The sequence below is a fragment of the Pelmatolapia mariae genome, linkage group LG4 (assembly GCF_036321145.2).
Source record: "Pelmatolapia mariae isolate MD_Pm_ZW linkage group LG4, Pm_UMD_F_2, whole genome shotgun sequence".
NCBI classification, from domain to species: domain Eukaryota; kingdom Metazoa; phylum Chordata; class Actinopteri; order Cichliformes; family Cichlidae; genus Pelmatolapia; species Pelmatolapia mariae.
In genome coordinates this window covers 8,589,259-8,600,548 of record NC_086230.1, presented here as the reverse complement: position 1 = coordinate 8,600,548, position 11,290 = coordinate 8,589,259, and the positions used below count along the sequence as shown (strand labels likewise).

The following is an 11,290-nucleotide window of genomic DNA, read 5'->3' as shown; positions in this document are numbered from 1 at the left end:
GAACATCCCACGGAGCACTGTTCAAGCGATCATTCAGAAATGGAAGGAGTATGGCACAACTGAAAACCTACCAAGACAAGGCCGTCCACCTAAACTCACAGGCCGAACAAGGAGAGCGCTGATCAGAAATGCAGCCAAGAGGCCCATGGTGACTCTGGACGAGCTGCAGAGATCTACAGCTCAGGTGGGGGAATCTGTCCATAAGACAACTATTAGTCGTGCACTGCACAAAGTTGGCCTTTATGGAAGAGTGGCAAGAAGAAAGCCATTGTTAACAGAAAACCATAAGAAGTCCCGTTTGCAGTTTGCCACAAGCCATGTGGGGGACACAGCAAACATGTGGAAGAAGGTGCTCTGGTCAGATGAGACCAAAATGGAACTTTTGGGCCAAAATGCAAAACGCTATGTGTGGCAGAAAACTAACACTGCACATCACTCTGAACACACCATCCCCACTGTCAAATATGGTGGTGGCAGCATCATGCTCTGGGGGTGCTTCTCTTCAGCAGGGACAGGGAAGCTGGTCAGAGTTGATGGGAAGATGGATGGAGCCAAATACAGGGCAATCTTGGAAGAAAACCTCTTGGAGTCTGCAAAAGACTTGAGATTGGGGCAGAGGTTCACCTTCCAGCAGGACGACGACCCTAAACATAAAGCCAGGGCAACAATGGAATGGTTTAAAACAAAACATATCCATGTGTTAGAATGGCCCAGTCAAAGTCCAGATCTAAATCCAATCGAGAATCTGTGGCAAGATCTGAAAACTGCTGTTAACAAACGCTGTCCATCTAATCTGACTGAGCTGGAGCTGTTTTGCAAAGAAGAATGGGCAAGAATTTCAGTCTCTAGATGTGCAAAGCTGGTAGAGACATACCCTAAAAGACTGGCAGCTGTAATTGCAGCAAAAGGTGGTTCTACAAAGTATTGACTCAGGGGGCTGAATAATTACGCACACCCCACTTTTCAGTTATTTATTTGTAAAAAATGTTTGGAATCATGTATGATTTTCGTTCCACTTCTCACGTGTACACCACTTTGTATTGGTCTTTCATGTGGAATCCCAATAAAATTGATTCATGTTTGTGGCTGTAATGTGACAAAATGTGGAAAAGTTCAAGGGGGCCGAATACTTTTGCAAGCCACTGTATAGAGATATCACTCATATCTGTATATGAAGCAGTCAGCAGACTGTTAGCTTATTTTAGCATACAGGCTGAAATAAAAGGGGGATGCTAGCTCTATTCACACAACCACAACTTCTGATTTCCGCATTCGAAATGTCTTTGTTATATTGGGTAACACCAGAACCAAACTAAATCAAACAACCACAATTTCCTCTTCTTACTTATACTTCTCATATTTTTATTAAGGGACACAAATGCATGAGTTGTAAACCTATACTCGTAGCTTTCCTCAGTAGCATTTAATGCTGCATGACTTATTTGGAACACAACTTCCCATGAGTCTCTGTCCATTTCAGGTTAATTATGGCTTATGTCAGATACATCAGGGGGACAAAAGAGGGCTGTGTGGTTGTAGGAGTCATGCCTAAGCCTGCTTTCTGGTGGGCTCTAGGAACATAGATGTGCTCCCAGGCTGAAACTACAGAGTTGTAAAATGGTCATTCAGCTAACTCATCATCTGCAGAGGAATGGTTTATTTGAAGAGATTCATTCGGGTTTCAGAGCCCATCATAGCACAGAAACAGCTTTAGTGAAGTTTACAAATAATCTTCTTATGGCCTCTAACAGTGGCCTCATCTCTGTGCTCGTCCTGATAGACCTCAGTGCAGCGTTTGATACTGTTGAACACAATATTTTACTAGAGATTAGAACACACTGTAGGTATTAAAGGTTCTGCGCTGCAGTGGGTTGAATCATATCTATCGTGAAGATTTGAATTAGTTGATGTAAATGGGGAGCTTTCTTCACACACTAACATTAACTAGTGCTGCGATTTGTTATTTAAAAAAATGAAACAAACTCCATGTTAGTTATTGCTATAGACATTACAGTCAGACCTGGAAATGACCACATTTATTTCCCTCAGTGTAACAAATGTGTCCTCTGGACATAATATAAATTATAATATTCAGCGCATGTTTTAAATATGTCTGTGTTAGGATAAGCTAAGCAGCTTTTGTTTGCTTAAAAGCAGCCATGTCATCAAAAACAACCACAACCTTCCAGTTTTTATTTGTAACATGTAAACATCTTTGTGTTACATAATGACTCGATGACAAGACACTAAATACAGAAATGTATTTTAAATAACACTAAACTACTTCCTCTTTTCCACAGATGCTGTTTAAAGAAAAACAACTCAGCTTAGCACCGCAAAACTTCTGGGCCCAAGAAATGTATAGATTTGGAAGATGTAGCAGATTATGAATGCATTTAAAAAACAAAGCAAAAGCTGAGGCTGAGCTGGAATGAAATAGAAAACAAACCATGGACTCATACATCCACTTGATCCCACTTATCCAGCTCAGGGTTGCAGGGAAAACCTTGGACCTGTCTCCTTAAAATATTTTGTCCCTAAAAACAAGTCATGTGGTGATTCATTGTTGGTTATGATTTAATATTATCATAACCAGGGGTACTCTACTTTGTTGGCCTCCTGTAGCGAGCTTGTAGACTAAAACAATAATAATCAAATATTTTAAAAATGGTGTAAAAGGGCTGTCAGATAGAGCCCCAATGTTTTGTTTAATTTTTTTACATTCTGGTGACCATTGTGGCATGAAAGTTTATGCAGTGTGTTTACGCTTTAAACTTTTGTCTGTTGCAAATATGTGACAAAAGAAAAACTACAAAATAAGACCACATCAGGAGGCAAAACAGGAAGGAGATGATCCACAAAACCATCTAGGTGCATATTTTCTGCTCATGAGACTCAGTACAGCACAGTGATCCATTTATAATGTCACCCTGTCTCATCAGTTACCACAAGGAGACACTTCAGATACAAACACCAGCCTGGGCCTCCATGATTTCTCCTCATCCTGTACAGATTTACATAACAACTCCCCCCCTCCGGTCTTTCTTATCTGCCATCCAAAGCCTTGTCCCTGGCTATAACTGACTCGTTAAACTTTATCATCAGCGTGGTGCCTTTGTGCCAGTGGGCAGTGACCTTTGCGGGAAAGCCACTGTGTGTGAGGATGGCCTCCACGATGCCCGCGGTGAAGGCGGCGCAGTTCAAGCTGCTGTTCTCCTTGGGCACAGAGATGTACGCATTAATAAGCGGCTCTTTCTCTATGATGTAGTACGTCTTGTCATCATCGTTGGCCTGCTCCAGCTTGTCAGCTTCCTTTCCAAACAAGGACTTCCACACATTAACCTAAAAGCAAGATGACTGTTAAGAGTTTGAAAATAAAAAAGGTTACTCGTGCGTGTGGTTACATTTGCTCACCTTGACAAAGAGGAGCATGTTCAACACTTTGGTCTCCCTCTTCCCGTTCTTCTCCCTCAGCACCAACACATCCAGCATGCTGGCTCCCACGCTCTGGCCCATGTCTGCCAGGCGTGTCTGCAGCTCCGACACAGAGTACACGCGGCTCTGACAGTACTGTACCATCTCGGAGAACAGGAGCGCAAAGGCGCTCAGACTGACTTCAGTCTTGGGTCGGGTCAGAGGGCGCTCAAGGATGTTGGATTTCCCTCGAGTGAAACGTGTGTCCATTTTCTGTTGGGGAGTAATGGCAGTCAGTGGTTTACATGTTCTGATGCGACGTTCAACATCGTGAACTAACTTTTTTTGTTTTGGCAAGATTATGGAGCGCACTTTCACGACAGCTAGTGGAGAACCGGCAAAGGCTTTATACTTTTGTGTTGAATCTATGTAGACCATCAGACGTCGCTTGCACACGTTGCTAGCATTTATATTTGAGCGTAGTGTGCTATCGCTCTTCTGTCATTTGATTACTTTTTGGTTGCACACCACCAGCTTCCAGTATCTCCTCTTTCATAGCCTGGTGTGCTTTCCCTCAAGTAGTGAAACAAGTTTATTGTGTCAAATATTAGAGACTAGCCTTTCATGCGAATAAAATTTGCGATGTTCAGTAAAGGCAATATACATAAGTGAAACGCAGGGGTGCTAATTTAGCTTTTATATCTTGATATGCTAAACATTTACAAAAAGGAGGCACTAATAACATGGGAATAAATGTGTGGCCGCAGACTCACAGACCTCTCATTATAAAATGTAATTCCAGGTATGACTTCACCACACAGACACACGTTACAAGCTTTTTGCAAACACAATGGACCTGCTGAGTTTCTACAGACACGACAGCTGATCAATACTGGCTGTTAGCCATCGCGCTACAACTGTTAGCCGGCACTCCCGATAAAGATTATCCGACACATACAACAGCAGGAATGAAAAGCTACGCTTTTACACAGCGAGTATAATATTCTGTAGCAGGTTTACTCATTTTCAGGGACGTCTGTGTAACATAAACGCACCTTGTCAGAGCTAAATCAGCTGATGGCCAGTTCTTCTTCCTCCTCTCCGTCTTCTTCCTTCTTTGACAGCTCAACATTACCAACAGTTAAATTGCATACCGCCATCTAGTGGCCGGACTCTTTAGTGCAACAACACACTGCACCCTGCTTTCCTTACTTTTTACCTATATTTTTTTTTTAACAAGCCATCTTCATCTGGCATTAACGATCATAACCATTTTGACGTCTCCCTTTCCCCCCGAAAACATGACCAAATTTTTCACATCTATTATTATTATCATTATTATTAATAATAATATTACTATTAGCACAGTTAATTTTAAATAATTACTCTGGTCTTACTAACTCCACCATGTCCTTCTCGTTCCTGCTTTTAGAAGATCTTTTTTATTTACATCACTGACCTTTATTATCCGCATCCCAGACTTTCTGCACTGGACTTTACACTTGGACCTCCACTTCCTGTTCTTGTATTCATGGCACAGTTGCAAAAACCAGTCTGAAACTTTTTCTCTTGACTTTCTGCAGTGCGTGCACATGTACTGTGACATGATTTCCAGCAATGATCGTGTCACCATATAAACCTCAGTGAACATGAAGATCTTTGTTGTACATTTCTGCGGCTGCTGCCGAGAACACACGTGATTCATATTTTGTTGGGACTTCCACAGTTTTGCAGCCCAGCGCTGTGTTTTCTCCACGCTAACATGAACATGTGTATTGCCTCACAGCGGACTCCCAGTGATTTGTACTGTAATGAACAGTCTTCTGCAGGCTGCTGTTATTTCCAGAAGCTGCGGCACGCAAAACGAGATGACTGAGATTTATTACAGAACTTGAGAAATTCTCGAAAATGTCCAAGTGGGTCACTGTGAGGTACACGGAAAGACCTTGACCGCTGAGGACAAACCACTTCATGCTGCTTATATTACAGGTGCCAGTTTCCCACATTGCTCAGACGGCCACACCAATAGATTAAACTGAGGCCTATCTACTCTGTCTATTTTTGTGTGTGTGTGTGTACAACTGTTACATAACCACTCCCTTTACTGCATGTGATAAATAAGAGAGAGCCATTAAGGCAGACACATTTGAAGTGCGGAGCTGAAGGTGTTCACATCTCAAGATGGACAGAGTCTACTGGAAGCTGAGCCTGGTCTTTCTGGTGCTGTTGGTCAGCACGTGTGTGGAGGGTAGGGTCGCTTCACTGTTTTCACCTGTTTTATGAGCTCGATTGTATGCATGTATCCAGATCAAGAAACTCTATTTGCTTTCATTTTCTTTCTTTCTTTCTTTCCCTTGTTGACTAATTCCTCGCTCTACTTGCGTGTCTACCGGTCCAAACTTCTTTCAGTTTAAGGACTCGATTCTAATCTTATGCAAATAGAAAACATACATTTCCAAGGAGGCGATCAGCTTTTATCATTTTGATAACAAAATCTTTTCTCATTCTTGCCAAAATAAAGATTTCAGCTGCCCAACAGGCTGGGACCTCCTTTGTCATGTTTGCTGTTTTTACCGTGATTCATTTGTTTTTTGGAGGGTGACAGGTCCGGGGTACGTGCAGGCCAGTTTAGTCGCACCGGGATGGTTTTTCCTACCGAACCGTGCTGCTGTAACACATGCAGGATGTGGTTTGACATGTTCTTGCTGAAGTAAGCAGAGTCTGCCCCAAAAACCAACCAACCAATAAAAAAAATTAAAAAAAAGAAAAGAAAAAAAGTATTTTTGGAAATCGCTTTGTGTAAGACTTTTTTTCTGACTCTTCTTTTTCACATCTGAGACCAAGAAAAGGGCAAAATCCTTCTCATCCTGATACGGGGAGAAATGTCAGCTGTAGCTTGGCCTAAAGTCACTTCTGATTATGCTGAAAAAAGATTTCTGTGGCTTTTTCCTCCAACTGGAGCTCATCTTGTTTCATTTAATCATCGAGACAACTGCTGGAACAGTTGGCTGGCCACTTTACTTCCCACTTGTTGAGCATATTAAAAACACTGCAGGCAATATTTGCCTTTCTTCAGTCAAAGTATTTTAGTGCCGCTGTTCCCCTCGCCACGTCTCCTTTGGTTAAATCAGTTTGTGTTTAAACTTACGAACAAAGGAAGGTTTGTATGGGGGAGAAATGATGGGCTTTAATTTGAATGACAAATTTTCTTTTTTTCTCTTCAGCTTCATTTTCATATCGGATGGAAGACTTCATCAGTGCAGTAAAGCAGGTGGAAGATGAGGACCCTGGGTCAGAGCCGCTAGCTGTGTTGAAGAGGCTGCGTCAGGCAGCAGAGGTCAATGACCCGTTTATTCAGTACTTCCTTTTCAGTGATCTCTCTGGGGTGCCTGAACTGGCTGCTAACCTTTCAGATTACATTAGAAAAGCTGTGCATCACAGGGTGACAGAAGACGCCAAAGAGGAAGGGGTGGTCCTAACTCCTGATGGTACCACTGTTGCCCTCAGACCGCTCCTCCTGGGCATCGAGGCCGGTTTACTCGCCAAGACTCAAGGACGCATTCGAGGTCTCTACCAACTTGCTCTGGCCAGAGATCTGGGCCTTTCCCTCAGGCAGAGTCCAACTGTGACGCGGCGTCTGGGACCCGATGGCTGCTGGGACAACCTAAGCTCTCCTCAAGTGTTCACCCTCTCGGACAGCCCCTCCCTGCTCACCACCGCTCAAGTCAACGGAGGCATGGACGGCGTCGTGCTGGGGTTGGAGGTTTCTGACAAATCCAGACGTCCTCTCAAGCTCAGCAGTCTGCTGACAGAGTACTACTGCCACCAGCTGGAGGGAAAAGGACTGGACACTGCCCCACGCCTCATCAGCCGACGCCGCAGGGAGAACTTCAGACAGTTGGTTGTCCCGGTGCTGCTGGCCAGACAGGTGGTGAAATCTGTACAGCTGCAGCAGAGTCTGACAGGACAGTCAAATATGGAGAGGAAGGAGAAGAAGGAGCTGATGAGAGAGGTGAAGGAGGGGATGAAGGAGTTTGTCCATATGTACATGGGTGAGCATAAAACCAAAAACACAGACCAAGTGAAAGGATTTAGAACAGCAGTGTGGTCTGTGACCATTACATAAGAAAGTTAAGAAGGTCCATCAAAATACGAGCATAACGTCACATGTAACAAACTCTGATCTGTTTCAGATTGCCCACCCATCGTTTCTCGGTGTATGTGGGGTGCAAAGCCGTACATAGGAACACCCACCAACCTCGCGCTGCCTCTCTCCTTCATGTTTATCCACCACACTAGCACGCCCAGCCAGCCCTGTCTGACCTTTGAGCAGTGCTCTGCAGACATGCGCTCCATGCAGCGTTTTCATCAGGAGGACAGAGGCTGGGATGACATCGGATACAGGTACGTGGACGTTTTAACACGTGACATCTTCGCAACCAGCTCACACCGTCTAAGAGTCTCTGTCCTCTCCAAAAGCTTCGTTGCGGGCTCCGACGGGAACATCTATGAGGGCCGAGGATGGTACTGGCAAGGAGCCCACACCCTCGGCTACAACTCTGTCGGCTACGGGGTTTCCTTCATCGGAGACTACAGCAGGGTTCTGCCCTCTCAGCACGCCATGGAGCTGGTGAGAGACCAGCTGGCAAGCTGCGCTATCGATGGCGGGCGACTCATACCCACCTTTACCCTGATGGGTCACAGACAGGTGGTGGACACCGCTTGCCCAGGAGATGCTCTGTACAGTGAGATCAAGACCTGGAAACATTTTGGGGTATGTAGGAATTTTGAAGTGTGTGTGTGTGGCGTTTTTCACCACAATGTGCCAACTAATTGAAAATGTTTAGACAGATCCTTACATCACTACTAAAAAAAACTTTGATGGTAATCTAGTCTTTCTTCTAGGGTTACTAAGGGGTTGTTGTATATATATCAGCTAATGAAATGTGTTATCAGACATTAGATGGGTTGCTATGCAGCTTGTTTAACTCAGTTATTGTCCTCAGATAATGCCTTAGCAAGCATTCAGTGCATTATCAGTTAAAATGCCTATTTCCCCACATGTATATTAAAACTATTCCTGATGTGGTACTCCAAATTGTTGCCATTGTGGGTCATTAACGTGACTCATCACTGCGCAGCACTTTTTCTTTCATCTGAAGTCGATCAAATCTCTCTGGCCTTATTCACCTTCAGAAGTAGACGAGTTCTCCCAGAACGTTCCACAAAAATAATCCACTAGTGCTTCCTACTCCTCCGCCTTCCCATCAATACACATCCAACCACTGCAGAACTGTCAGAGTCTTTCTGTAGGTGGCATGACCCAGAGTTATGGAAAAAGTCTGAGGTGTACAAGGTGAACAGGAACGGAGAAAGTGTAGTCCCCAGAGGAGCTCCCGCACTGCACATCGCCAAATCAGACAGAGCCGTATCTAATCTCACAAACTGCAGTCAGTAGCAGTGGCTGAATCATGTTAAATGCACTTGAGAAATCAAAGAAGGTGACCTTCACCATGCAGCAATTTCTGTCTAGATGGGAGGACGCTCTCTGCAGCATGTAGGTAATAAAACTGTGATGCTGTGAAGCTCAGGGTAAGGATTTTAAATAGCAGCATTAAAATAATTGCGCAGGTTTTTGGATCCACAACTTTTCCTGATGTAGCTCCTATTCAGGGAGGTGAGAAACCTCCTCCCACCTGGTTACTCAAAGAGAAGGAACCTTCAAAAGTTCTTTGTGAAGACGGTGCAACCTGAGTGAAGGTCGACCGTTTCATTTTATTCATCGAGCCTTTATGGCAGAGCACAGGGTGGCAGCATCATGCTATGTGGGTGATTCAAGGCTGTAGGAACAGGTCAGAATTGATGGAAGAATGAATGTAGTGAAATACAGAGTCTTTAAAGACCTGTTGCAGCCCTACTTTTATTTCTGCAAATGCTCCACTCTATTTGGCCTTCTTATATGACTTACTTTCTTTTCTTTTGTTCTTTTTCTTAGGAGGTCCAGAAATAAAGAGGCTGGGATAGACCAAAATATCACACAATAAATATTAGACTTATAATTATGGGCTGCTTTGTTGTCATTTCTTTTTCACTCTGTGGCATGTGTTGCATTAAGTAAGTACCTTTTCTGGGATTGCATCAGAAGGGCTGGTAACACGGTTGAAGTGATTAATATGAAGTACATCCAATGCAAACTGCTGGCTTTTAAAAAAATTCTTCCTGAAACGGTGACTGTTGTTAAGAAAGATTTTTCTTCAATTAGCTTTTGATATTCTTCTACGCGACTTCAGCAGAAGTCATGTATTACAGCTGATTTACATAAGTGTTCTCTGGCTGCTGACATTGCTTGAAATTTCTGACCGCTTCTCCATGTGAAATTCCTTCTGTTGCAACATGTTTGAGGCTTTTCTTGCATGTACTGCCCATTCCGAATCCCCCACAACATTTCAGTGGGATTCAGATTTTGGCTATTTCACAACCCTCCATTTCTTCTTTTTGAGCCATTCCATGGTGGATTCACCAGTGTGCTAAAGATCCCTGTTCTGCTTAAACTTCCATTTCTGGTTTAACTTTCAGACTTTTCACATAATTGAATCAATGACCAGAAGCTGCTCTCCTCTTTGCCTGTATGTTACATGAGAGCATGCAAAGCCTCTACCAACTTGCTCTGGCCAGAAATCTGAGCCTTTCCCTCAGGCTAGTTTTGGCATACAAAGCCATTCTCTCCGTCTTTGCATGCTTTCCATGCAGATGGAATTATAGAAACATGGACTTTGACACCAACACTTACAAGAGGAAGTCCTCTGATGACATTTTGGGGTTGTTGTGGAGACTCATTTTTGTTTCTTTTTTCCCAGGCAAGCCAGTTTTTTTTCCTTTTTTTAACAGTGAAATTAGTCATTTGAAATAATGTGGTGATTTCTGAATAAAATGCCTCATTAAACTCACATTAAAGTCAATGCTTTGCTGAAGGTCTCTTCAGAGCTTGACGTGGCAACAGCAAACACTTCAACAGCAAAAAGGACGGCAGACCGGCGATGTCAACAGTTTATATAAGAAGTTTGCAATAACAGGACCCTGGTCTGGAATACCTGAATGTGGATCTGACTAATGATGTTATTTTAAAAAATATAATACTTACTGGAATCATGGATATACTTCAGGTTGTCTGATGTTTTTTTCTTTTGACTGTCACTTTTATCTGTTGTCTTTCTGTTTCTGAAATGATCAAGACTTTGCTTTTTCAGCTATACAGTGAAGCATTGATTTCCATGGGATGGAGTGTGTCACATGACTGTATTCCTTTGGGGGGGGGGGGGGGGGTGTACTTTACCTTAGTACTGCACTTTTCAGTTGTTTCATTATATATTTGCAGATGATACACTGACTATAATAAATTTCAATTATTTGATACTTTAAGGTACTCCTTATATCATTTCTTTGGCAATACATTATAATAACCATTATTACTAAAGGGTAAACTGACATTAATTAACAACAACATAAATATTAGGGCTTACTTATTGGTGACAGTTGTTTTGTATGAAATTATTATCATATGCTATGTGTAAGTAGGCAGGGGTAGTGGCACCGCCATACATCACAGCACTGGGGACTGCAGTTTGTGTCCTGTTTAGTCACAAAAGCAGTTGTGTTCAGATTGGAATTTGTCCATCGAATCAAAACACAATGAATTTACAGTAAGTTCAGTCTCATTAGTGCTTCGAGTTCAGTCTCACTGATCAGTAATATACAACACAGATAATAACATTTGTAATCATTAACCAAACACAGAACACAGTGTATAAAGTGTTATGTGTACAGATGTCATTGTCTCATATCATCTACGATGCAATACGCAACACAGTTTATAACT

The 11,290-nt window shown here is 42.9% G+C and overlaps 2 protein-coding genes across 2 annotated transcripts; one reads left to right on the top strand and one right to left on the bottom strand.

Annotated features, from left to right (window-relative positions):
- Positions 1-2,013: 2,013 nt before the first annotated feature.
- On the bottom strand, positions 2,014-4,581 carry LOC134625266 (trafficking protein particle complex subunit 5-like). Its single transcript, XM_063470474.1, has 3 exons — positions 4,470-4,581; positions 3,415-3,687; positions 2,014-3,342 (listed from the first exon to the last, which is right to left on the bottom strand). Exons 2-3 carry the CDS (start codon positions 3,682-3,684, stop codon positions 3,046-3,048), a joined length of 567 nt encoding a protein of 188 aa, XP_063326544.1. The 5' UTR covers positions 3,685-3,687; positions 4,470-4,581; the 3' UTR covers positions 2,014-3,045.
- A 261-nt stretch (positions 4,582-4,842) lies between these two features.
- On the top strand, positions 4,843-9,424 carry pglyrp6 (peptidoglycan recognition protein 6). Its single transcript, XM_063470967.1, has 5 exons — positions 4,843-5,662; positions 6,639-7,466; positions 7,608-7,818; positions 7,894-8,206; positions 9,410-9,424. The coding sequence occupies exons 1-5, from the start codon at positions 5,596-5,598 to the stop codon at positions 9,422-9,424; spliced, it is 1,434 nt and encodes a 477-aa protein (XP_063327037.1). The 5' UTR covers positions 4,843-5,595.
- Positions 9,425-11,290: the final 1,866 nt, after the last annotated feature.

Bases quoted from the DNA above. Each gene is read 5' to 3' on its own strand.
- LOC134625266 (XM_063470474.1), bottom strand. From the start codon at position 3,684: ATGGACACACGTTTCACTCGAGGGAAATCCAACATCCTTGAGCGCCCT. The intron at 3,343-3,414 runs GTGAGCAAATGT...TCTTGCTTTTAG, and splicing joins ACATGCTCCTCTTTGTCAAG to GTTAATGTGTGGAAGTCCTT.
- pglyrp6 (XM_063470967.1), top strand. From the start codon at position 5,596: ATGGACAGAGTCTACTGGAAGCTGAGCCTGGTCTTTCTGGTGCTGTTG. The intron at 7,467-7,607 runs GTGAGCATAAAA...GATCTGTTTCAG, and splicing joins GTTTGTCCATATGTACATGG to ATTGCCCACCCATCGTTTCT. The intron at 7,819-7,893 runs GTACGTGGACGT...CCTCTCCAAAAG, and splicing joins TGGGATGACATCGGATACAG to CTTCGTTGCGGGCTCCGACG.